This window comes from Rhipicephalus sanguineus, chromosome 3 (genome assembly GCF_013339695.2).
Source record: "Rhipicephalus sanguineus isolate Rsan-2018 chromosome 3, BIME_Rsan_1.4, whole genome shotgun sequence".
Lineage (NCBI taxonomy): Eukaryota > Metazoa > Arthropoda > Arachnida > Ixodida > Ixodidae > Rhipicephalus > Rhipicephalus sanguineus.
This window is the reverse complement of record NC_051178.1, coordinates 102,153,356-102,181,095: the sequence shown is the minus strand read 5'-3', so window position 1 is coordinate 102,181,095 and position 27,740 is coordinate 102,153,356. Positions and strand designations below refer to the sequence as shown.

Sequence of the window (27,740 nt, the reverse complement as noted above, 5' to 3'; positions counted from 1 at the left end):
TGTCCTACATTCTTTCTATTGTAATGCGAGAGCGTTACGAGGGTCATTGCGCGGCATCGCTGTCCCCGCAAAGCGGTGGCAGAAAAGCGGAACATATATTACGTCACATTCGAGGGCGTGTACGTCAGCGGGGATGCAAGCTGTGGCTACAATGCGCCAATTTGGCTACGTTTTTTAGCCGGTGGCGGCAGGAAAAACGTATTGGCTACTTGGATATTTTAGATGCGAAGCAGCTTATGGCGGAGTTCACTCCGGTGTGCGGCGTGACCATCCTTACTGCGCATGCGCATCCTCCTCCCCTCCTCTCCTCTCATACGCTCCCCTTCTCTCGCGCACCTCAATCTCTCCTGCGCAACGCCGCGATGAGCGCCAGCGCATGCGCGTCCCCCCCTCTCTCCCTTCTCTCCTACGCTCCCCCCTCTCGCGCGCCTGTTGACCGCGTTCCCCGCTCGCCCTGTGAGAATTGACGGCCAGGCTAGAGGGAAGACACGACGCGCGTAGCGTTCCTCTTCGCGTTCCACGACGCTTTGAATGGACGGATGCAGCTTACGGCGCGGGACTTCGCCCCGGCTTAAGAACCTGGCGAGCCAGCTCCTGAAAAAAATTACACCATCTCCCGCTCAAGCGAACCATCTCCCAGCTGCTTCGCAACCACACATGGTTCCCTTTAGTGGGAGATGGTGTAATTTTTATTTCTACTTTCTTGTTCCCTCAAGCACAGTCAAATGATCAATATTTCGTGAGATTCCAGACCCTGGCTTTCAAGTATGCAGTATACAGTACGCGTGAAGAGTTTCATTTAAGCAACAGCTCAAGAAACTTCATCACGCACGAAATGATTCCTAAAGTCAATAATTTATGCAATTGAATGTCGGCAATTATGATATTGGAGGGTTTTGCTGTACTTGTTTACGTTTTCGCCAAAAGGCTCTTGCATTTAAAGGAAAACGTTGCAGCTGTTTTCACACATGCGATACAGTGGCTAGAATAGGGAAGTGTGAAGACCGCGCCGCCTGCGCTGACGCTCTCCACCGATGCCTCGACCGGCGCTGTCTAGGTGGCGCTGGTTGTAGCTTACACGTCGCTCGCTCGGCTCGCTGCAGCGAAGCTGCCATGTCAAGGCTGATTTGTGGCTCATATGGTTTTGTTTGCGCCGTAAATTTTTATTAGTGTCTCTGCTATAATGCAGGGCGTAAGTGCCTCATAAAGAACTGAAATTTGCGGCAGATATTATCAAACATTATCACCGTATGGTATGACCGTACGCACACTAACATAAGTGAAGCTTTACATCGTTCGCAAACATCGCGGCCAGCTAAGCTTGCCACTGCTTGCGATCGTTCCTTGATGCTGAGAAATGTAACTGATTAACATTTTGGGGGGATTGCCATTTCACAAGGTTATAAGCAACCTCAAGGAGCTCGAAAAAAAAAATGCTACTATGACATTCATATCAATTTTCTTCATGTTGTTATACAGTATACCTAAAGTCACTGCGTATTCACAGTGGAAATATTTTTCGATTAACAACTGCACAGAAAATCGGAGAGCATTTCACTCTTCTTACACATTTTATTCAAAGTTGGGGGAATCAAAGAAGGGAAGAAAGCTAGTACATTACAGGGTGATGCACATAACATCGCCCTTCGAAACTTGAAGTGCTTTGATCTTTCTCTTGCAGAACTTCTCTGTTTGTTTAGAGATTTCGTGAAGAAGTGAAGCCGTGTGAGAACAAAAAACTTGATTATGTTGCTCGTCAGGTCTTGCTTGTGTGCGTCGCACACTATACGGATGGTACGGTCTGCATTGAGTTAAGAAGTTTAACTATAGTGTCCCTTTCAGGGGCATAGCCAAGGGGGGGGGGGGGGTTCAAACCCCCTCCTCGAAATTTTTCAGTTTTGCTTGCGTATATAGGCACGCACACATACAAACGCACGCACGAACATACATAAAGTATGGTTGAACCCCCCCCCCCCCCCCCCCCCGAAAAAAAATTTTTGGCTACGCCCCTGGTCCCTTTAGAGCTTATTATAACTGAACCACGATGTGAATGTGTCCTCCAGTGCCTACACAAATGAAAATAGTTCAGGTGACAGGTACAAAAGCCCTCCAACATCGCAGAATGCTGTGAATGACGCAAGATCCTTATCTGCAGTTCTCGAGGGATTTGAGCACCTGCTCAAAACAGTCCTGGCATTTCGTTGCCATACGTTTTCTCCGTGCCACATAGCCGGCCAAATAGTACACCAGTCTTCCGTCACTGACTTGCACAGGATACACAGGGTCAGAAAGGAGAGTCGATGCCTGTAGTACACTTGAATCTTTGTCAAGGTTTCCAGTGTCCAGTAAATTGTCAACATGGATGGCCACTTCATCAGTTCCAACTAATGACGTGTGTCACCTGCACAGTTGCCCGTGTCTGGTGCTTTCACCAAACTGCAAAAGCTAAGGGAATTCACGGCAGTAAGGAACTGGGTCAATGTGGGATATGATCATTGCACCCGGATAACTGACGAATCATCCCGAATAGCTTTTCGATTGGATCTCGGGGATTGGAACGGCAGCATTCTTTTCCAAAGGCTCGTCTGCTCTTGGTATATTACGCTGCCACTGCTGGAACAAATGGTCGTCTTCGGGACTCCAAACAATGAAAGCTTCTGCTTGCACGATTTGTACCCATTTGAGCATCTGGGCAAAAAACAGTGGCCCTGACGTCTGCTCATGGCACACACTCCGCAAAAGACATAACGTAAATACGACAAGGCTGTCCGACCAGCAAATGTAGCACGAAAGAACAGCGTAAACAGGCAAAAGAATCACGTCTAACCGGCGAGTTCTAGCATTGAAGAACGTGCGCAGCCTGAGAGCCTGACGTGTATACGACAGCGCACGCCACCTAGCGGAAACATCGCAAGGCGGCGTCACTACCTCCCATTGCAGCCGCTTGGCGGTGATCACACTTCTAGTATTCTAGCCACTGTACATGCGAGGCTACTTTTGGCTACTTTTACGGCCCTTGGCTCAAGTTGGTTATTTTTTGCCTTTTTGACCTGGCAAGCCTGTGTACGTGGCTGTTCGACAGCCGAACTTGAGGAAATCGAGCGTTTGAATACCGAGCGTTGGCAGGCGATTGACTATAGATGTATAGATTGACTATAAATTATCAATGTAGGAAGCACCCCACAACGCCTAAGGCAGAGCGAGGCCAGCGATCTGCAGTTCTGGCCTATAGGAATGGCCGATTGACTTAATCGATTAACAATTACTCGTTCACCGGCTTAGCCGTTAATCACTTTCGATGCGTTTATTTTTTCGTTTGACAAATCTGCATTACTGGCAGGAGTTTTCGAAAAGAACGAAAAAAATTAAAGGACGCTTGAGCTTCCCCTCAGGAGTAGAACGCAATGGCGTAATCGGGCTCCGTTCGCATCGCCTGCTCAATCGCTAGCCTCGCTTTGCTTCTCGGTGGGCACCTCAACCGTGCCGCAAGGAAAGGAACGTCTGTACGAGTAACATTGGCCGTTTAAAACTATCCTACAATGTCTGCTGCAAGTACAGTTGCGAAGTGCCCACAACGCCATAATTCTTCCTTTTACGAATCAGACAAGTATCCACTACGCGTCCGTAAGGCAACGCGGGAACATGGGCTACAGTTGCGAAGTGCCCACAACGCCATAATTCTTCCTTTTACGAATCGCACAAGTACCCACTACGCGCCCGTAAGGCAACGCGGGAACCTACGCAGCTGCTCACTTTGTTGATGCTTTTGGTGATGATGATGATGATTAAATATGTCTGACGCTTCGTAATGGGTGGGCCTTTAAACCCTTCCCTCGTTGTGCAATCCATATGTCTTGACGCCTGGAACAATTGTACGCTTCTGCCAAGCAACATTACGTGCGTTAAGGGGACTGCTCGCATTACAAGAGATTCGTATAGGGTTTTTTCGGATGCAGTTCCAAGTGTCGCTTTGTAGTACAACGCCTGCTTGCCCCACAGATGGCCTGCGTTCGGCTTCCGCTCGAACCGAAGTTTTTTATTATCTATTTAATTGCATCTATCGCGAATTTTGCTCACGGGCAACGCTAATTTTTCGCTCACAGCCAACGACGCCGACACCGACACCGGAGTTTCTGCGGAACGAGCTCTGTAACGCTGTTGCGTTTAAAAGGTTACACTCATGCACGAGCCTATTTATTTGGTTGGTGCGACAAACTCGAGAGAACCCCAGGCCTGCGCTGAACACGCAGCCCAGGCATAGTGTGAGCTGGAGGAGCGCGCTTCTCTAGCTTACGCTGCGTAGAGACCGTTGTAGACTCACTCATTGCGAATACAGGAAGTACGCTTGCGGGGTACCCTACACCAAAATCATCATCATTTTGTGGAGTGGAGAAGTACCCACTACGCTTTAATTCAATATTTTGGGAAGTAGCAAGGTACCCACAATGCGTCCGTATAAGGCAATACGCGCACCTATACGTAGTTGCACGCTTTGTTCAAGCTGTGGCTGATGACGATGAAGAATTATGGCTGAGCGCTTTGTAATGGCTGGGAAGCCTTAAAACCACCCACTTGTTACGCAGTTCACCTTGCGCGACGCCTGGTGTGACGCTACTCTTCTGTCACGCAATATTACATAGACAGGGCGTGCAAACACGGACACAAGAGAGAAGTCAAGACACCACAAACGACACCACACTTCCAGAAGTGTGGAGCTGTGACCGTTAGTTTGCGCTCGTGCTGTATGCGTTCTTTTCCTGCGTCGTTTGCGCTTGAGCGGCGCGCTGCAAGTATCGAGCTGCTTGCTGTTCTTCGTGTGACATTATTATTTGTTGCTATCGCATTCATTGCTTCGCCCTTGCGGCGAAACTGTAACTTTTGTCACAATCAAACGTTTTGTCAAACTCAGTCTAAGATTATATTAAAATAAAGCAGACAGCTGATTTCTAAGTATATTACATCTTTTCTTGTAAACACATTTGGTTTTGGTTAGCAGTTGCTTTCAGTGAATGAAATCCCTTGAATGGACATGTGTTTGTGCAGCGTCTTTGATATCGAATCTGAAGAAATTTCTTATTAAGAAACGCAAGTGGCCAGTGCCCCTACGCAGATTCTGTAGGATGTCTAAATGCATATCTACATCTACTCGTTGAAACTACTTCATTATGAAATTTTGGTAAGGCATTCGCAATTTCTAAGTATTTCGTTTATAAACGTCTCATGCGCTTGCGTGTACAGGTTCAATAAACTTTCCTTTGTGACAGCTACCACCTGCGCAGCCGCTTCCTCCACGTGATCTATCTCTTTTCTTGGCGCATTTTGAAGCGATGTCATGTTCGGCCATGCAAACAAGATGTGATACATTACCGCCAATGCTTAGAGGGTTGCCCCATGTTCCTAAACAAGTCGCTGATTCACTGCACGTCCCTCCGTCCCCCGAAGAGGTAAAGGCATGAAACGTGGAACGGCCCCTGGGCCAGACGGTTTTCAAGTTGAGTTTTACCTGACATTCTGGAATGAGATTGGTGCTGCCTTTACTGCGGTTATCCGGCGGTGTTTTGAGGACGGCATCTTTCCATACAGTTTTCGAGATGGCCGCATTGCACTAATCCCAAAAGGTGACACTTCATCTCTTAGTCCTGAAGAATGAAGGCCTATCACACTCCTTGATGCTGATTATAAGATCTTCGCGACGGTTATGGTTCAACGTCTCAAGGCTCTGTTGAACACCTTGGTGGGTCATCACCAGGCTTCGTCAGTGACCGGACGAGAAATACAGAGATTGTCCTTTACCACACGTGATGTCATAGCCTATACTCTGTCGCGGTCTGCGCGTGTTTTCCTTGTGTCTTTGGACCAGGAGGAAGCATTTGACCGACTGGAGCACGCGTATATCGTCAACGTGCTCACAGCCTTCGGCTTTCTGCATTCATTTGTGGAATTAATCAGAAATACCTACGCTGATATAAAAAGTGCACTGGTTCTGGATGGCTGGGAAAGTGCTGCTTTTCCCATTACACGTGGGATCCGTCAGGGATGTCCATTGTCGCCTGTACTATTTGTCCTCAGCATCGAGGCATTTTTGTGTGCTTTAGACGCTGATTCACGCGTCCGGGGTCTTGCACTCCCTGGCAGCAGTTTTGTGAAAGTCACAGCTTTTGTTCACGACGTAACCCTGTACCTTTCAAATGAAGGCAATCTTTCACACAGGCTGCGTGTATTCTTCGAGTACGGTGACATTTCAGGTGCAGCACCAAACTTCTCCAAATCCCGCTATTTGTTCATTGCCTGTCCGAACTCTCGGCTTAGATCCGTTTACCCTAATCAACCGGCTACATCCCTTTGTATTTTAGGTATTTTATACAACCATTAGGTCATTTGTAACTCCGTTTGGTTAACCGCTCTCGAAAAAGTCAGACAAAATATTCAGGACGCACAGGATTTCGATTTTCCGCTTCTCAAGCGGAGATACCTTGCGCAGAGTCGCAGACTGTATTTCGCGGTCGTGCTTGGTACCTCTGTCACGTGGTGCGGCCGCCATTACGTATCGTGCGATCACTGCAGTCGGCTTCGCGTTCTTTTTTTGGTCAGGGGGCACTGAGTTGGTCTCTCGTGCGGCGCTAGCACAGTAGCGTTCCCAGGGAGGCTTCGCTTTCCCTTCGGTGGCCATACGCTGCCGGCTACTGGCACTGCGCTTCCTGCTGCGTCTTTTATAAGGTGAAGAAACCCCCGCGCGAACCCTTGCGTATTACTTTCTGGGAACTCATTTGCGGTATTTGATGCCTAATGAACACCTTAACAGATGCCCACAGTCAATAACACTTCCTGCATTCTATGCAACAGCCGCTGCATTTTTTCGGCATGTCCAGTCGACCTGTCCTGGAGTAGATGTGCTGAACAATCCTATTGTTAACACAACAGCTGCTTTATTGCTCCCGTTAGTTCCTCCGGCTCGCCGCGCACGCTCTAGTCGTGAGTCTTGGAGCGCGCTAACGGCATCTTTTAAGTGCGAATGCACTTTATAAGCGACCCTGAATCCGCCGTCATCCGCGCTCCTCCTCCTCTCCCCTAGCAACGGCGCGAGGAGCGGAGAGGAGCGTCTGTAGCAACGGCGCAGCGACGTCACGCCCCACGTGACTGCGCGCGCTCCGCCCTCCGCTCCGTGGCTGCGCGCGCCCCGCGCATTGCCTGTGGTGATGAAGGCCGGCGGCGAGACGCCGAACGAAAGCGTGCGAAGCGAGCCGAGCACCCCGAAGCCGATCTGGCGCGGGGACGCGCGATGCCTGAGCGAGCGCGGGCCCTCGAATTCGATCGGCCGGACGCGCGCTTCAAGCGAGACTTCCTGGACCGCAGCTTCGGATATAGCTGCGCGGTGTGCGATCGACTGTGGTTCGACAACAACCTGAGCCCCATCTCGGGCGTGCGCAACGCCGCCAACAAGTTGAACGCGTTGCGGGTTCTTTGGAACGAGTTCGGAAGACAGATCATCATCATCAGTAAAAGTGCTTTGCACTTAAAGACGGCCAGACCTCCGTGGGTCGGCTGGCGCGTGCTCTCTCGCTGCCGTCTCCTTCGCTCGGTTCTGCAGTTTAGTCGCGCGCGCCCCCTCATAACATCACCCCGTGCTTCGCACTTCCTCATACTCCCCTTCGGGGAAATGCGGGTTTTTTTCTTCCTGGCCACCTCGGGGGCTTCATGTGGCGTCTGGGATGGGGTGTGCTTCCCACTCTCGACCGCCTTGAGCGATGGAGAATGGTCCAGTCAGCAACTTGCCCGAACTGCCCCCTTCAGGAAACAAATCAGCATGTTCTGAGCAATGAGGCAATTATTGCGCGTATTTTCGTGCAGGCCGGATTTCGCGGCATCGGAGTAAATCGCTACGTTTCTTCTGGGCGTTGTTCTCGAGGTCGCTTCGCGTGCCTTCTCATCGTTGCCGGCGCTTTCTGTCTTCGGCGCAACCGCTGCAAGGCGGTGGCAGCAGGCCGTCGCCGTCGCGCTCCCTTCCAGATGCTAGAGCGACTGTTCACGGATTTTATATCTGTTCTGACGGAGGAGGCTCTTCTTCCTCGGTGAGGAGGAATTCTTTCGGCACTGGTCTCGCCCCTTTGTGTTTGTCTATGACAGACGCGTGAAGCTTGTTTTTCGGCCTGCCTGGTTTTGGTAGGCTGATGTCTTGGTTGGTATCGGCAGATGCGCCATGTACATACGCAAAATGTACATATTGACGTTTTATTTGTGCTTTCTGTTTTACCGTGTAATGTGCATATATATATATACACCTAGCTTTTTGTGACGTAATATTTGTATGTGTGTGTAAATGTGCCAAACATCAATTGTACGTGTTGCCTCCGCGTCATTTCATGTGTTCATTTATGTCCATGTTACTGAATTCTGTTTTGTCTTTCTCGTGAACGTATTTTTAGCAAGCAAACGTTATGTTAAATTGTTACTGATGTTAACCGTGTGTGATGCAATAAATTTTTCTAAACATACTCCGTGCTGGCAAGAAGTGGCTCGCAGCCACATGAACTGCAATGAATGGCAAGCCAGGCACGATGCACCGTTTTCTTGACATTATACTGCCGTTTTAAAAGCGCCTGGCACAGGAAAAAAAAATACAGGAAAAAAAGAAGAAAGTCAAGTATCATATGAGCCGGCCTGAGTCAGCGACGCGCGTGATCGCCGCATGTTTTTTAAGTACAAATGCAGCAGTTCTTCCGAACTGATATGTGTGTATCTATGCAAACTTTGTCTTTTTTTTCTATTAGAGACCAGTCACCTGCGATAGTGTCTGAGTGCCATGAGTTACATCGTGCCTGTTGCCTTCCTGTTTGTACGTGCCGTTAAAGCGATTCTTTGTTACCCGGTGCCGGGTGCAGTTGCACTTACCTGAACTGTTTTTACTAGCATGCAATAAACTTCCATGTGTACTAAGACAGTAGGTGAACTAAAACAAGTAAATTATCGCCTTCATCGTTAAACACTTTTTTTTTCTAAACACACATACACCGGGTCAGCTTATTGCTCTCCCTTAGTAGAGTGCGTATAGTACTCTAAATGGTTCACAATTTGTTCCAAACACACATCAGGTGCAACGCTCTGGAAGCTACGCAAGGAGTTCGGTCAGCAAAATGTGTAACTCCGCGCGTCTTGTGCTTGGCCTCCGCGATCAGATCCGGCTGCGCGCTGCCGGAGCCAATCGCGGAGGTCACGATGCGAAAACAAAGAGACGCTAAACGATCGAAAAAAACCTATCGACAACGTATAAATAACGGGGTTTGTTTATTTCTAAGGCACAAAGCATTTTCATTTATTACTCAGCCTAGAAACGACACAGAAGCACATTACGGGTGGTAAATTCATTGAAGTATTTCTTGGTTCGAACGCATCTACTGCAAGAAGTATCGATAGGTTCCATAGCGTTTTACGTGATGCATGAAACGGAGCATAGTCCTATTTTCGCTCAACATATGGTTGCGTGCTGCTCTCCCATTGCAAAGTATCGTTCACTATTCGTTCTAAACATGATATGATAGCTGCAATATTGAATAACGCTGGCCGTCTCCAACCTATCATTTAACGGGATCTGCAGCTGATCACGTCATAGCAGTGAGCGCAGACAGGTGTTTCTGTCTGCGCTCAGGTGTTCTGTCGCATAGCAGTGTCGCAGACAGGTGTTCTGTCTGCGACAGGCGTTAGCATGCCTTCACTGACATTGCTCCCGAAGGAGCAGTAATTTTTAGATGGTTTTATGTAATCAGACGTTCATTTGTTTGTTATTTTCTTGTTTGCTACTTCAGCGCATGTTACTGATCATACTCTACCCACATATCACTATCACCACATGTTTGCAGGTTGGCGTCTGCGCGGTGGACCTTAGATATGGTTTCAAAATTTTTGTTGCTCTTAGTTTTCCGCTTTTCTTGGTTCTTATATTTGCTCCGTTTTTTAGGCACGTGTCAGGCAGATGTGGATTCAAACTTTTTAACGGCCTTGGCCTTCCGTTTATTCAGTTGAAGTTTTGCGCCCGTCCTGGGTCCACTTCCCTTCGTCCTTGTTCTTTCGCGCAACCCTACACTAGGTGTTTCAAATTTATTGAAATTTTTAGAACCGCAATAGGAAGTCGACTACGATTACAATATTTCCCCTGAACGCAGCTGTTTTTCAGAAGTTTTTTTTTTTCGATATAAGTGGGAAGTAATATGAGACGCACGCAGGCGAAGACGACTGTCTGCTTCAGCAACGCGAATTTCTATATCTTGGCGTCGGCGTCGCTGAAGAAGAACGGCTATTTGAGCTAATTGGTTAAAGTGCATATTGAAAGGGTTTGCAGCGCAAGCACGGTAGTGCTGAAGGAAAAGGCGTAAAAGCGAGGAACGGAAAGCAAAGAAGGACGACACGAGCGCTGACTGCCAACTGGTTTATTGTTCACGACACACACGTACATATATATGCACAGAGGTAAAAAACTTTTATCAAGCAGACGTCAATAACGGGACACATTTCGGTGGCATGTCCGATAAAACTAAGGTACAATAACTATTAACAGACTAACCCTTATCCAAAAGCGCGAATTATTTTTCATGCAAGGCCACCGAAGGCTGGCTCACGCATTGACCGTCATATTTCCTAATATAATACGCATCAGTGATTTCCCGTGTTAGTTTATCTTTATGGCGTTCCAACACACTCCCAGCTTGAAATTGAGGCTGACAACCGCAACTTTTGCAATGCGTCAAAAGGTTGGAACGTATCCCTTTGCATAGGTCAATAATAATAATATCTGGGGTTTAACGTCCCAAAACCACGATATGATTATGAGAGACGCCGTAGTGTAGGGCTCTGGAAATTTCGACCACCTGGGGTCTTTAACGTGCACCTAAATCTAAGCACACGGGCCTCAGACATTTTCGCCTCCATCGGAAATGCAGCCGCCGCGGCCGGGATTCGATCCCGCGACCCTCGGGCAGCAGTTCAGCGCCATAGCCACTAGACCACCGTGGCGGGGCCTTTGCATAGGTCATTCTTATTGTCCCCTAACATCTCATTTATACACTGCCAGTCTGTCCTATGTAACTACGCCCGTACGTTAAAGGAAGCCTATACACCACGCCCACGGAGCATTTTACAAATTTATTTGCATGTTTCACTGCGCATGCCCGTCTCCTTATACTTGACATTTCACTAAGGCTTTCATCTATCAACCTACATATCTGGCCGACTTTGCACGGGGCCGATAAAATCACATCCACACCGTATCTCGAGCCAACTTTTTTCAGACCGTGAGATATTTTGTGGAAATATGGGATGACAGCCACTATTTTCTTTTTGTCTTTCTGGTTTCCCTTGCTTTTGTTTTACTTTCTGCAGCAATTTTTCACACATTGATGAGATGACGAATTTTGGAAAACCCGATGAAAGAAGCCTGTCTACCTGTGTTTTTACACTGTCCGTCACCAAGTTTAGGTTCGATTTAGATAAGCTTGCGCTTATGGCCGATGAAGCAATCGCTCTTTTTACAATTTACTATGCCTGGAGGCATAGCTTAACATACACTTAACACTTCGCGGTTGGTATTCCCAGCAAACGTGATTTGGAAATATTCTGATATTAATATATCTAAGAAACGCAACGATCCCTGTTGAGGAACCTCGCAGGTGAAGTCTAGCTCACCCCTGTGTGCTTTGAAAGCACCTAAAACAAGCTCGGCCAGGCCTTTTTCATTTTTTACAGAAGGCTGCAGGAAAATTAAATAGTCGTCCACATATCTGAAGGCGACTTGCACCAAGCCTTCGAGTTTTTCTTTAAGAATCACGTTTACCTTGGCAAGAAATATTTCACCTAACATCGGGGCGACTCTTGAACCTATGCGCACCAGTGTTGCGGAGTTGCCGCTCTGGAATCGGAATGACTGCGGAATCATTCCACATTTTCGCGACCCCGGAATGGAATGGGGACAACGCTTGGAGGAATGGAATGGGAATGTTATTAAGCTCCTTTTGCACGGAATGGAATGGAAATAGAATAACGTCTTTTTCCGAAAATAGAGCACGTTTTCGTCTATGCGCTGTTTTTCAAACTTCGAACATTAGTAAGTGAGAGCCTCGAATTTAACAGTAAAGCAGTATTTTTAAAATGGCTTGGCTGATTACAAGCACCGTACATTTATAAGCAACGCGCCTACCACAATTCCGTCCTTATATAGACTGTGTTGCTCCGAAACTTGTCCCTATTCTTCGCGTAACCGCGGTTCTGTGCCGTTGGCAGGGGCGGCGCCAGTGGGGGGTTTGGGGGGGCTCCAGCCCCCCCCAAAATTTCCGCCTGCCCCCCCTTTGCCCCACCAAGAGCAAGCATAGTCAAAATACAATGCATATGTTCCCAGCCTCTCAGCCCCCCTGAAGGAACCCACTTGTCGTGGGTGCCCCCCGAGTAAAAAAATCCTGGCGCCGCCCCTGGCCGTTGGTATCCGTCGTGCGGAACTACGGCGGCGGTATATGTCACCATATACCGCCGCCGTACATGTATATGTCACCACGGGCGGTATATGTCGGTGCAGGAGGTATGTCACCAAGCTACTATCACTTGACCTTGGTAACGTGTTTTGCGTACTTTTCCATTTCTTAATGAATTTGATGACATCAGCTTTATGATCATTCTTAACTCGATAAAACTATCAAGGTGCCTTTCTTACATTGAGGAATTACGTGAACGGAATTGAGCTGCCCGGCCATTCCGGGAGTGGGAATGGGCTAAGTTTTTTTCATTCCGAGGGATTGAAAGGAATGGAATCGTGGTAAGTTCTAATTCCCCGGAATGGAATTGGAATGAAATGGAGGCGTCCATTCCGCAACACTGATGCACACACCCGTGCGTTGTTCATAAAGAGACCCACCCCACGTCGCTGAGGCTGTGCTTGGGGAGCTCGTTTAGCACCAGCGGCCGACGAAGCGCTTCCACCAGTTGCGTTGTCCTTTGTTCCGAGCAACGTTGGTTCCGAGAGGACTGCATCAGTCTATATTGCATCATTGTGCAGAGCGTATTGAGCAACATGGCTGCAGCAAGGAGGTTTTAAAAGAATTGTCCGAATGGAAACTAGGTACCGAAGGTGAAGCCAGACCTCCACCATCTTACGAGGGGCACGATAAATTATCTCCTTAAAGCGAAAAAAGAGAGAGAGAGAGAGAAAGCGGTGCTTTGTCGCACACGCCTTAAGAGTTTAGGATGGTTTTTTTCTTCCCTCGTTGATACAGAGCGAAAAGAACGTTGACAAGAAAGGCTCGAACACACAGAAAACATGCCTTCCCGACAGAAAAGACGTTTCTTTGTGTTACTAGCTTTCTTAGGAAGCCTCAAAGTCTTGTCAAACTTTTTGAGAGATCACGTCACCAATACTCATCGCAGTATATCTTTTGGAGTTATTGTTTAAACCTCCTTCCGCCCGCGCGAGCAATGCTTTGTGCTGCACATTGCATTGATACGTGGGCGCTTTTCACAGCTCATGCGTCGCTTTCGGGCGCGCTCACCGCACACTTTACCGAAGAAGTTATCGGCCAACGAACGGCCACTCGAGGCGTCGCCTCACAGCCGCCGCTCGCAGGCCTGCAATGATGCAGCGCTGTTTTATTGCGACAATTATATGCTACCACAGTAAAACAGCGCTCAAAATGGCTTAGATACACTAAAGCGTCTGAAGTTCGCTAAGAAATGCTTCGCATTTAAAAAAGAAAATTGAAGGTGAATTCACCGACGCGCGTGAGATTGAACCACTAGTCAAAGGCGTTCGCACAAGAGCATTCGTTATGAATGGGTAAGAGACATAATGGAAAGCCGAGTGAGGTAACGTTACGAGTTAGGCGTGCGTAAAGGCCAACGGAAGAGCGCAATGTGAGTCATGGGGTTATCTAATGACAGAGCTACACCACGCACGAAGAGTTGACTGTTTTCACCCAAGGCTATCACCACTTGGCAGCTCGCTGAACACGTCATGCGGAGGCTGTGCGACCGGCTAGCACCGGTGACATGTTGTTTCGTCTTTCACTCTCCCTTCCTTCCGCGTTATCACGAAAATGAAGATAAATTCAGCCCTCCGTTCAGCCCTACGTTCGCGTGACATAACGGCAACAATTCCACAAACCGACCATAAAGTATTTCGAATATAACGAAGCAATTTCCTATGCTTCACAGGTAAGACATTTGTTAATATGTATTGCGGTATTTGAGGTACCGAAACTGCACTGCTGTCTATGAGGCGCCTCACCGTGGATGTGTTTGTGTTCATTTTTACCACCTGATGGTTGATAAAGCGCACCCAAATCAGGCACACAGGCGTTCTTGCATTCCACCTGAAATCGCAGCGGTCGCGGCCGCGTGGGAATCGAACCACCGACCTCGTCTGCAGCAGTAGAACGACATAATGATTGAGCCAGTGCGATAACTGTTTTTCGGCTTTACGCAGTACCACGCACTGATTAGTTATGCGGCAGCCGGTTATTATTCTTTCTTCAGATGAATCGCAGCGCGTAGGAACGTGTAGCTGTGCCACTAAGAAAGGAGCCCCTGCTCTCGGCTCCAAAACATCTGTCGGTATGAGTGCATGCAAATCACGGACTCCGTCGTAATGTACGAGGGAGAAAAACATGCAAGCCAGTGCTGTGAGGCGAAGGCTTAAGATGCTGAAAGACAATCTTTTCGTGACGATCTGTACGTCAGCATGCACAAAGCGTATGTAAAAGGTGGCAGACTTACTCCATCGAAAGCTTCTTTGAAAAGAGGCGATGGATGACCTCCTTCGGCACCATTGCAGACATGGTCGACGAATTGTACCTGGCTTCGAAAAAAAAGTACGTATTCCGATCGCGCACCAGAACGGTTTGTTGATAGCAAATAAATCCGGATTCGGAATCGTACTGCGCGTCACACCAAGTTGCGAGCTTCTTGCAGAAACGCGCTTCGATGATCGAGCAGCAGAATCACAATTCAGGGGCTGCTTAAAGAACTGTCGATATCAATCACTTTGTAGGCGACCGTTGTTGTCGCAAATCTGAATACCCAATGCTGCAGACTTATGCAAATTGATTCCAAGAAAGAAACCGACGCACGATTTCAAAACACAGTTAAGAGCTGCACTGCTCTTCAGTGTGTTATCCAAGCGGATGCAGGCGAGGACACGGTTCGTTCAACCAGGAAACGCGGTTGGCCTTGGATTTCACTGTCAGATGTCGCAGTCGTGCATCCACTGTCGCAGTGCGTCGTGAAGAATTCACTCTGCACAAAAATCAGACCAGAACTTTGCACAGTTGAAGGCGAAGGGCACGACCTCCTCTATTCGTGCAACAAAGTCGGGCGCCACAGTCACTGGCACGACTTTAAGCAGAACCACGGGCGATAGGTCGCTTCCGAGTCCTTTGGAGGCCACTACTGCCTATACTTCGTAGTATACGTTATAGGTTCAGATTTGAAGACCTGCTTGGCAGACCAGGCTGGAGACGCGCGCCACAAACATTGCCGCTTTGTCTTCTTCTCCTCTGTGTTCTCGGCGAGGCCGGTCGGATGGCGACCAGAATCAAGTGTCGGAGTGAATTGGAAGAGAGTGAGGAGGGGGCGTACTCGTGCCTATATTGCTGGGCGCTCTTTCGCCGTCCACTTGCTGCTGGGAGGGGGCCGCGTTCCGGATCAGAGCAGGGGCGCACAGTAAACGAGCCCCGATTGCCGCTGTAAATTGGAGACGCCGCGCTTTTCCTTTTCCCTGGCAGCAGCAGCAATATACAGCCGAGCCAGCAGCCAGCGGCGGTGGCAGCCGATAGCGCACCGCCAAGATGTCGTCGCCTTTTGCCGGGACGTCGTCGCCGGCTCGGCACGAGCTGACTGCACTCTGCCCGGCGACGTCGCCGAGGAACGCGGGTCCGATGCGGCGGAGTCCGATCTCTTCTGGCTGACTGTAGTGGAGAAGCGTATCAGGAGGCTGAGCGAGAGAGAAGGGAAAAAGAAAGAGTCAGGCCTTCTGGGGTTTCTCCGGTTTCCTACCCAGAACAAGCCCTGTGCAGCCTCTTTGCTTCTTCAGCGATCTTTTCCGCAGAAGCCTTTCTCACTTTCGCGTGCCTCCTGTCTTCTTTTTTTCTTCTTTCTGTCGCAGTTTTTTGCTTTCAGCTATATTTCTTATTCCACCCTCGCGTGCGGCATGCTCAAGTGTCCTCCTCCGGCACATCGTCGACTCCATAACCGTAGTATACGCTAGTCTGATCACGTGTCCTACCTTCCCCCTTCCAACCCCGCTAGCATTTCGTTTCTGTATTTTTTTTCTTCTTTTCCGAATCTCAGGTTTCTTTGCGTCTTTTTTCTTCTTTTTCTTCTTCCTATCGCGCATATTGCTCAGGCAGCCCAGATGCATGGAAGAGGTGAGGGGGAGGAGGGGTCGTACGAGAGACGCTTCCAGGAGACCCTATAGCGTCGAGTGCCCCTTCTTTCCCCGACGGTTTTTCTCACCTTCACAGCCTTTCCTTCGTGATGTGACACGCATGAGCGGGTTGTGCATAAGATGAGCGCCCCGCTGTTTTTTCTTTCTTTTTTGATCTCGTCCAGCGCAATGTGGGGCAGCACGTCTCCAGAGATTCATTCGGACGACGTACTCGACTCGCAGGTCCACTCGTTCCTGCGAAGGCGCGCTTCATTCTGAGCGCGTACGGCGGCAATCCTTTCACGCTCGCGGAGTGGAGCACTTCGTAGACGCCACATGACAGCGGCAAGAAAAGGTTGTGCACGTGGTGCACAGTGCGTGACCTATGCGATGCCATCATATCTTACGCTCCTGGCACACCGCGGAAAGCGCCAGCGAGGTGACGACGGGCGTTGACACTGGCCGCAGCAGTGCAGGTGGTTTTCTTTAGGAAAGAAAAAACACCCAGGAAGCCGGGGAAAAGCAACAGAAAGTGCCACTATGTCTGTCACCTGCGACTTTACGCGCCGTCAACAACCTTGATATATGTTGTTTTTCAAGGCATTCGCAGCCCGTGTGTAGCCACTTCTTGATTCCGACCACGGTGATTCCGACACACCAGTACCCGTGCTCTTTGAGGCCTACGAAGTTTGGATGTATTCAGAAACAGGAATAGATTGAAAAACCACGCGTGGCTGCCAGACCGCCTTGACAAAGCTTGCGGAATCAATGTTCCACGAGACAGAATGTCCAACTTTGGACATTCGGGCTCAGAATCGTGAAGCAAGCGCTGAAATAATTTTGAAACATTAACAACTGCAGAGGGGAAAGGCACTGCACCTTGAACGGTCACAGCAAGACCGCCGCCAGGACTAATCGTTTCCGGTAAAGCTGCTTGGAGAGAGAAAGTAAGGGAAAGAGAAGGAAGTTAAGCAGATGGCAATATCCAGTTTGCTGCCCTCCGCTAGGGGATGTGAATCGGTATCATTTAATGCAAAGGAACAGAATAAGGAAGTGCGAAACTAATAGCTGCTTGGAAATTCGCACAGGAACAGGCGGATCCTTATGAAAACCTCCATATGTGGGGGCATTGAAATCGACAACTCAGCCGTAGCAAACAGGGTGGATCAATGAAAAAGCCTGGCAGAGAGCGTCAAGTCACAACATTTAAGCATGCAGTCGAAGCAAAATATTAAAGTAACTCCTCTCTACGTAACAGTTTCGAAGCAATTTCTAGCCATCGAATACGCGAACAATACGAAAAGAGAAGAGCGCAGAGCGGGCGACAATACAGATATTGATACATGCGTTGCGGCTATGGCTAGTATAGGTCAGCGCGAAGCAAACAATGGCCTGTAAGCTCCGGAAACCACACAAGGAGGACTTACATTCTCCTTGTATGGTTCTTGCATGAATATAAGTCCTCCTAGTGTGGACTTATATCCTCCTTGAATTATGAAAAAGAGTTCGTTGGTATACAGAATGCGTACAGGATCATGCGCATGGACCCCAGGCTACGCACTACTTGGCAGTAAACGAAGCGGCACACGCCGCCGCCCGAGAACACACCAACAGGGTTGTTTGTCAAGGGGGAGAGCAAGATCTGTGAGGTCGGATGATATATATACAGAAGAAGTACTCGAAAACCTTGGAACATTATCAACTGTAAAGGAGGAAATAGCCCCTAGCGCATCCAAAATTAACGAGAGTGGACGGTAGCATTCAGACGTCTCCAAATTTGCACGTTTAGCGGCGCAGTGTTGAACAGAATCTATCCTAAACGATTCGTGTACGCGTGAAGAACCTGCGAGAAAACTAACAGTCTTCACCACATGGTAATAATCTGTCCTCAAGCAAGAGATAGCAAAGAGCAGGAGGAGGAAAATATCACAGTTTCGCCGCAAGCGCGATGCAATGAATGCGATGTGATCAAATTGGAATATACTATACGAAGTAATAATAATAATATCTGGGGTTTACGTGCCATAACCACTATATGATTAAGAGGCACGCCGTAGTTGATGGCTTCGGAAATTTTGGCCATGTGGCGTTCTCTAACGTGCACTGACATCGCACAGTACTCGGGCCTCTAGCATTTCGCCTCCATCGAAACGCGACCGCGGCTGTTGGGATCGGATGCGCGACGTTCGGGTCTGCAGCCGAGCACCAAAACCGCTACACCACCGCGGCGGACACTATACAAAGTAAAGCTAGCAGCTAACTCCATTAAGATCTGATCTGACACTACAAAATGCTGGCATAAGAGAATACGGCCACTCCAGGGAGCGAAGCGGTTTCCGTGCTGTCACTTCAACGTGAAGTAAGCGCTGAGAGCACAAGACGTACATAGGTATGAGCCGTTTACTGATCTCAGTCGAAATAGCGTGCCCTTTTGAAGAAAGTTCGCAGTTGCTGCCCCTTCCCCCCCCCCCCCCTGCCTTCCCACCGGTAATACTGCATACTCCTTCGCCGGCCGGTGCGTTTCATTTCTCCTTGAGGCGCGCTCGTCTGCAGCCTTCGCAGGCGTTTGCTCGCACATTGAACATACGACGCGCGGGGCGATGTTATCGATTTGGACTTTACGCGGAACATGACGGCGACGGCAGAAATGCGCTTGGAGTGTCCATATCATTCGCATCGCAATAAAAGGAAGGAAAGGGACCGGAAAAAGTCGTGGGAGACCCTGCCCATGGTCACTATGGAGGGCCAGCGAAAACTGGTCAACCAGGCCCAAGACCCAGCCAAGACCGTTGGCCATCTGGGCAGAGGTGGCTACCTGCCAAGGGTGGCTACCTGCCATCACACCGGCTGCTGAAATTATAAACGTTTATATGACCCTCTCTTTATTATTTCTCAGGCAGTTCCTTATTCTCCTTGTTTATGATAGGAAACCAGGCGTCTCTTTGGTTTAATTCCCTGTAATTTCTCTGTAACATTGCTCTTCCTCCTGCTTCCTTACAAAATTCTTTCCTTCCTCCTCTTCTTCGCTTTTCGTTATGAAAGACATTTTTTTTTTCGTGTTGTGATCCCTTTTGTGCTAGTGTGGCGGAAAAAAAATACTATTTCATATGTTGACGTCGTCGAGTATGTCGCGCACGAAAGCTGCAGATATACCCTTACGCAATGCACGTCATTACAGGAGGTCTTCTTAATGATCTATTTTTTGCTTGTCAAATGCGTTCGCGGTAGCCGAAGACCATTACATCAGTGAAAGCGTTACTCGACCAGCATAGGTCAAAAGAAAAAATATACAAAATAATAAAGAATAAGAAGAAACCTGCTTGCTGGAAAGACAAGTCACGACTTTTCAGCTTCGTGACGCGCTAACTACATCCGTTCACCCTGTTTCGCCGCTGCAAACTACCAGGTCACGCCTTCACGAAACGTTTTGCTCCTGCCTTAGCTGGCGGACTAAGGAAAGGAAAAGCTTCTGTTTGCAGACACACACTGTTTTGTTGCCTGCTAGTTGTCCAGCAGGACACCGCGGATGGTGGTACTTAACGTTTTTTTTATAAAGGAGTCGTCGTTTAAGTTGGACGTACGCCCGCGTTTAACGCGACAACAATCTAAAAGCGGGATGTGTGTAGGTGTTCTGATGTGCACGGCTTGTGTCAGGGAGAATCCAACAACACAATGACCGTCAACATTTTTATTTTACGCAACTCACTCACTCACTCACTCACTCACTCACTCACTCACTCACTCACTCACTCACTCACTCACTCACTCACTCACTCACTCACTCACTCACTCACTCACTCACTCACTCACTCACTCACTCACTCACTCACTCACTCACTCACTCACTCACTCACTCACTCACTCACTCACTCACTCACTCACTCACTCACTCACTCACTCACTCACTCACTCAGAGGTGGGGCTACGGTTACCAAAACAGGAAAGAGATAGCGAACGTATGTAATGTCGTGCAGGTGCCCGCGAAAGATAGCGAGAAGCTAGAACTGGTTGAAATTTCTGGCAGGCGAACAGAGCATCTGGAAAAGTATCAGTTGCACTAGGTAGGTAGTAGTGCCAACAGCGCCGCACTTTCATATGCATCGAAGAGGATGAGATATCATCGTGTTAAATCCTTTGTTATGGGAGCACCTTCAGGGCGCATCTGCACTCTAACTACGGTGAACTTCACTAATAACTTCGAATCTTCATTTCTCTGTCTGAAGCGCCGACGAATGAGGATTTGCGAGAACTTTTAGCGCGCTTCGATAACTTTGCAACTTTAACTCGACGGATGAGAAAGACAGCCCTAAATATCTAGACAAGATGGCGTGTATATCTGTTATAAAAAGACTGCATGTCATAAGATAATGAACGCACTGACGCCCACGCATTCCACCTTTTAGAACTGTAATAATAATAATAATATCTCAGATTTTACGTGCCAAAACCATGATATGATTATGACACACGCCGCAGCGCAGTGGAGGGCTCCGAAAATTTCGACTGGTGCACTGAAATCGCACAGCACACGCATCCCCTTAGCACTTCGCCTCCAGCGAAATGCGACTGCTGTGGCCGAGATCGTACCCGCGACCTTCGGGTCAGCAGCGGAGCACCGTAAGCACCGTACCACCGAGGCGAACGCCTTTTAGAACTGAGACAGAGGGAGCTTTAAACGAAGGTTATTTGGTATTAACACATCAAAGGCCTGTGCTTTCTACGTCCTTGCGGAAGCGGACTACAGGGCTGCTTTACAGGCTGAAGGTGTCTCGGGACTTCCTGAAACATCATCCAGTCGCTCTGTCGGTGGGCGCAAACATTAGCCCTGCCTTCTTCGAGTGCGGGCACCTGGTTGGGGGCCGAAATCGCGGCTTTGACTGGCGCGTTCTTTGATACGACCTCGAAATAGAACGAAAGGCCTGTACTCGTTTGAGCGGTTGCGCGCGTGCAGGTCCAGAGTCGAGCACTATTTTGGTGGCACGTCCGGAAGAAGACGTCGACGCCCCGGAGAAAGGACACAGTCAACGCACTGACGCCCCGTCGGGATAAAATTGGCACCTTGCAGCTTTGAGCGTATCCATCTATACACAACTATACGTTCCGCGGCTATCCGTTTTCACAGCTTCCTCTTGCTTAGACGACGCAGTTCGGCGAGTTGGCAACTCATTGTAAGATCACAGACGACATTTCTTAGCGCAAAAGTGGAAAAGAAAGGAATTAAGAAGAGAAGAAAATAACACAGTGCACAGGGCGAGCACTAAACATCAACTCTCTAAGAAATGCGCTAAGAAATGTCGTCTGTGATAGATCACCAACTCGCCCAACAGGAAGTTTCATTGTAAGATGTCGCGCTAGAAACGACACGCAAAGCTCACCTGAAATAAGTGACTTACTGGGAGTCCTATGGTTTTTAACATAGCCGAGCTTTGCTATGTAATGCTTTTTTTTTAACAAGCTTTCAGTTGTCAGGACGCGCTTGTATATTGTCACTATCGCCATCTCTTGTTCGTCGTTTTCAGTGCCTCACTCGGTAATTTCTTTTGATCGTTTTTTTCTTTTACGGCAGCAATACTTACTGATCTAAAAAATCAGCTGGCCTTCGCGCATTCATCAAGCACGTCGCAAGTATAGGAGGAGGAATGTTGTTCGCTGCAGGCGGATCTAGTCTCGCATGCATATGTCGTTAATTACCCCACCCGAGTTTCCACCTATTAAACACGTTACCGCCTGGAATTAATCACGTCATGCAGCAAGAAGTACCTAAGCTCTATGTAGCATATCAGAATCATGACATGTCTCTGAGCGTTGTAATACGCAGCTCACTCACTCACTCACTCACTCACTCACTCACTCACTCACTCACTCACTCACTCACTCACTCACTCACTCACTCACTCACTCACTCACTCACTCACTCACTCACTCACTCACTCACTCACTCACTCACTCACTCACTCACTCACTCACTCACTCATACTCCACCAGACATTTAATTTGATCAGGCACTTTCACATGGACATATATGTGCACGACTGGACTCAGCGGATAAGGTGCCTGGTTGTCTGCTCCAGACAATGTCTTGCCCAATGTGCTATCACCTTTCTGCCCGTCCCTGCACTGTGATGAAGGTTTGCTAATCAAAACAGAGCTACGACACGGACGGTGCTGACATGCACGTTCCGCCATGGTAGAATTTGTGTTGTCGGAGAACCTTTATCTGACGATTCTGCCTACGTATCCGTCTGTGTCACGCTGCTATCAGTGTATGCAAATTGCATTGTCGAAGTCCTTTATCAATCAGTGCCCCGACGACGCCGTGCTGTTGTCCGGGGCACGGTGCCCGATACAAGTGTTTGTGCAAACAGGAACATATCCGCTGTGGTCGTTTTGCGACTGAGGTGTGCTGCTCTGCTAATCTCGAGGACTTGGGTTGGATTCCCGACCACGGCGGTCGCTTTTCGACACGGGAAGAAATGCAAAAACACCCTCGTTCAGACTTAGGTGTACGTTAAGTAACTCTAAGTGGTCAAAACTAATCTGGAAACTCTACTAAGACGTGCCTCAGAATCATGTCGCGGTTCTGGCACTTCAAGCCCCAGAGTTTCATTTGAACATAATTGTGAAGTAAACGAATTCTTTGTTTGAGATATCCTGCATGAATGTGAAAACTCACCGCCGCGGTGTTCTAGTGGTTATGGTGCTCGACTGCTGACCCGCAGGTCGCGGGATCGAATCCCGGCCGCGGTGGCCGCAATTTCGATGGAGGCGGAAATGCTAGAGGCCCGTGTGCTTAGATTTAGGTGCACGTTAAAGAACCCCAGGTGGTCGACATTTCCGGATCCCTCCACTACGGCGTCTCTCATTGTCGTATCGTGGTTTTGGGACCCCTACAACTAAAGTATGAAAATACACAGTGATGCGCTACTTCCTGCCTTTATTTTCTTTCTTTCTGCGTCGAAGTTACCGAAGAGTATTTTAACGTGTCCATAAATGAGGCACTGTATCACCGTCGCCTGGTGTCACCAAGTATACGAATATTCTAAAAACATAACTCAGCTTTTTTTTTGTTTTTTTTTTAGGAAGGCTACAGAGGAGTACGATGATTTTTACTTTGCCTGCTTAACAAAGCATGTTTTATGCACCTCCATCTTACTTTTTTTTTTCCTGAACTCATGTATTGTTCATTGTCTAATTTACTTCGGCGTATACCAGTCTGCAGTTGCTGCTTAACGAAATGAACACATCGCTCGGTGCTACCGGCGCATCAATGTCGCAAGGATGAGTCACGCTTAACAGCACGAAAACAAAAGGACTTGCGGACGCGCTTCTGTACGTAACACCAAAAAGACCGAGGACGTCGCGCAAATCTTTCTTCTTTGGACCAATCGCCAACCTAAACTGTCAGGCTAACCCGGCCATAGCACACATTTTTTTATAAACCAACGACCAGCCATCGGCAGTTAGAAGCTGCTCACACATTGAAATGTGTTGTTAGCGTGACAGTGTTCATCGTTTAGGTCATAGAGATTGAGTTGCGTGTAATCAACAACGACTGTGCTGCAAGCAAAAGCCTGGCAGCGAAACTCAATTTCATACAGCTTAGAATGTAAAATACAATGGACTTCCTCGAGAGAAAGTATTCTGCACCAGGTCTGCGTTTATGTAGATTTGCGATCCACTAGCTGTGCCTGAGATACTGTTTACGAGAGGATTCAGAAAATCCTTTTAACGTGAAATTCTAACACAATCACTAACATGAAGACGCGACGCTGGTCATTTCCTGAAGAAAATAACGCGTGCAAGAATTGGTGCCACAACTTATAAAAAACGCTTGCCCTGCCTGCCCATTACAGCAAACAATTTCAGGAACTATATTCAGATAGGTCTGAAATCTCCCGCTGCTTTAAATAATAAAAAGGGAGCAATGGAACGATAAACATTCGGTCATGCTATGCACTCTGTCTGCACCCCCAGCCTGCCCCTGCCGCACCGTTCGTCTGGCCCAGCTGCAAGTCGGCCGTTTCATCAAGACCTTTGACAAAGCCTCAGAAGCACTCGGGGAAGCTTAATATGGTATAGTTACAGTTGCATGTATCGAGCGCATGTAGCGAAATAAAACATCACAAGGATGACGATGTGTTCTGAATATTAGAAATATATCTTGGTTTGAACAATAGAGGGGTACGAAGCTGCCTCTAGAAAAACGACTTGACGACTCCGCACCAGGAACATACGACGTCTCGTGACGTAGAGGACACGTTCTGTACCTGAAGGGCCGTACAGTTCACTGGGGTTTTCGCGTAGAAATGTGGTTTTCTGTTGCCTGGCGGAGGCACGATGAGGTCCGCTACTACATTCTTCCGTGTTCAAGCCTGCGTGGACTTCACCTGTTCCTCGGGAAAACCAGCTTCATAAAAAGCTCTTATTACTGAGCACATCCTTAACCCTTTGTCTTGCGAAAAGTTCCTTGTTTTATGTAAAAACACGGAAACTAAAATCAACTTAACTCTGGAGGTTTCGCAAAATACTAATGAGCAGCAAAAAAAAAAAAAAGAAATGTGCGTGTATATGCAGTTTGAACAAAAAACCTCGTGTGCAGTGCACGAACATGGAGGTGATTTATCTTGTTTTTTGTTCTTTGGGTAAGGGAGAACGAGAAGTGGGGTCAAGAGCTCGTGAGTCTCAGTAAGACCGTTCGTCTGTGGGTGGTACGTAGAAGTGGTTTTATGCGTCGTTCTACAGGCCCGTAGGACTTCCTCGAGGACGTGCGAAATGAAGGCTTTGCCCCGGTCACTCAGAAGAACGCGAGGAGCTCCATGGCGCAAGACGATGGACTGCAAGAAAAAGTCGGCGACTTCTGTAGCAGTACCGGACCGAAGAGACGCAGTCTCGGCGTATCTTGTCAAATGATCGACTGCAGTGACGATCCAACGGTGACCGTTAGACGTCAACGGCAAGGGACCATACAAGTCTATTCCGACAAATTCAAAAGGTGTTGTCGGACAGGGAAGAGGCTGCAGGAAACCGGCGGGTGGGGACGTGGACCGCTTACGGTGCTGACATGACGCGCACGAGCCTACGTATTTGGCTACCGACGTGGACAAGCCGGGCCAGAAACAGCGGGTCCTGATGCGGTCGTAGGTCTTGCGAAAACCTAGATGACCAGCAGCAATGTCATCGTGAAATGCTTCTAAAACGCGAAGACGAAGGCAGCGGGGAAGGACCGGCACCCACTTGTTACCCGTGGGATGATAAATATAGCGTTCGAGCACACCGTCGTCGAGGCGGAATTGTCTAAGCTGGCGTCTCAAGCGGCTGTTAGGTGGTTTAGTGATGCCGCGAAGGTAGTCAAGGAAAGTTCGACAGTAGGAGTCGGCCCGCTGAAGTGAACGGAAACCGGCTTGCGAAGAAGGTTGAATTTGGTCCAGTGAGGTGATCGACAGGTGTGGTGAGGCAGGCGGGATGTCGGAGCTCTCAGGAGGCGATGCGGAGGACGTATTGTGAAGAGAGAGTGAAAGTGGGCATCGGGACAGCGCGTCGGCATCATGATGACATTGGCCAGACTTATATGTGATGGTAAAGTCATACTCTTGCAAGCGCAGGACCCAGCGCCCTAGACGTCCTGACATATTCTTCATCGAGGACAACCAACACAGTGCGTGATGGTCTGTGACGATAGTGAAGTGCCGACCGTAGAGGTACGGGCGGAATTTCTGTATCGACCAGACAATAGCCAGGCATTCCTGCTCCGTGATCGTGTAGTTCCTCTCCGCTGTCGACAGAGTCCGGCTGGCGTATGCCACAACCTGCTCTTTAGAGGCGGCATCACGCTGCAAAAGTACTGCTCCAATACCTTGCGCACTTGCGTCAGTGTGGAGTATAGTAGGCGCGCTCTCGTCAAAGTGGCGAAGCACTGGTCCGGAAGTCAGGCGTTCTTTAAGGACTTCAAATGCGATCTCGCAGTCTTCGGACCAAGCGAAAGGAGCACCAGCGACTAATAGCTTATTTAGGGGAGCCGCTATAGTCGCGAAGTTGCGTATAAAGCGGCGAAAGTATGACGCCAGGCCAAGAAAACTGCGCAACGTCTTTTGGGTGGAAGGCCGAGGAAACTGCAATACAGCGGCTATCTTGTCGGGATCTGGCCGGACTCCGTCTTTGGAAACGACGTGACCGAGGACTTTTATACTTTTGCTGGCAAACATGCACTTTTTGGTATTTATCTGAAGGCCAGCGTTTGAAAGGCACTGAAGTACCTCGTCTAATCGTTGAAGGTGTTGGGCAAAGGTAGATGAAAACACAACAATATCATCTAAATAACAGAGGCAGGTCTTCCATTTTAGGCCACGAAGAACAGTATCTATCATGCGCTCAAATGTTGCCGGAGCGTTGCACAGGCCAAATGGCATTACGTTAAATTCGTAGAGCCCATCCGGCGTAGCAAAGGCGGTTTTCTCTTTGTCAGCCTCATTCATAGGGATTTGCCAATACCCCGATCGTAGGTCAAGGCTGGAAAAATACTGCGCTCCTTGTAGTGTGTCCAAGGCGTCATCTATTCGAGGCATAGGATATACATCCTTGCGCGTGATCTTATTTAGCGCTCGATAATCAACGCAGAAACGAACGGAGCCATCTTTTTTCTTCACTAAGACGACCGGAGAAGCCCAGGAACTGGAAGATGGCCGTATTACCTTGCGTGATAGCATATCATCAACTTGTTCTTCAATGACTTTTCTTTCCGATTGTGAGACACGATAAGGCCGACGGCGTATAACACCAGAACCATCCGTTTCAATGCGGTGTACGGCCACGGGAGTCTGACTCAGTGTCGTGGCACAGCTATCGAAGCAGGCCTTATGCTTAGCTAAAAGCGCCAATAACGCTGTGGATTGTGCAGAGGTTAGATCGGAGCCGATTACTGCTCGGAAAGGGGAAGAACTCGCACCTGACGTGGGTACTGACGACGAAGACGGGCAAAGTGCTGCAATGGAGGTCAGTGGAGATGCGTCTATCGTCGCTACAGTCATCCCCTTGGGCAACATCATAGATTCTGCAGTTGTGTTGCAAATGGGCAGAAGCGCGCGGCCATGGGACAACCGGAGGAGACAGGAGGCGACGAGAATTCCACGAGAGGTGCAGCGAGGAGCAGGGGCAACTAGGGCGTCACCATCGGCTACTTGGCTAGATGCAACAGCTACCACGTGTTCATGACCAGGGCGCAAAACACAGTCTTCAGCGACAGCCAAGTTGAAGATCAATGAAGGCGGGGCTGACACAGATGCATCCGATGTATCCGTGATGTGAACGACGTGTTCTTTACATGATATGACAGCGGAGGCAGAATGTAGGA

The 27,740-nt window shown here is 48.7% G+C and overlaps 1 protein-coding gene across 3 annotated transcripts in view; it reads right to left on the bottom strand.

The window, feature by feature from the left end:
* The window catches only part of LOC119386869 (serine/threonine-protein kinase OSR1), a 239,262-nt gene that overhangs the window by 163,402 nt on the left and 48,120 nt on the right, over positions 1-27,740 (bottom strand). Inside the window, exon 1 of one of the 3 annotated variants that reach the window (XM_037654136.2) lies at positions 14,746-14,848. The exons of the other annotated variants lie outside the window; for them this stretch is intronic. Coding sequence (XP_037510064.1) covers positions 14,746-14,807 — 62 coding nt within the window. The 5' untranslated portion in view covers positions 14,808-14,848. Of the gene's footprint in view, positions 1-14,745; positions 14,849-27,740 lie in introns of those variants that run through there. 3 annotated transcript variants of the gene reach the window in all.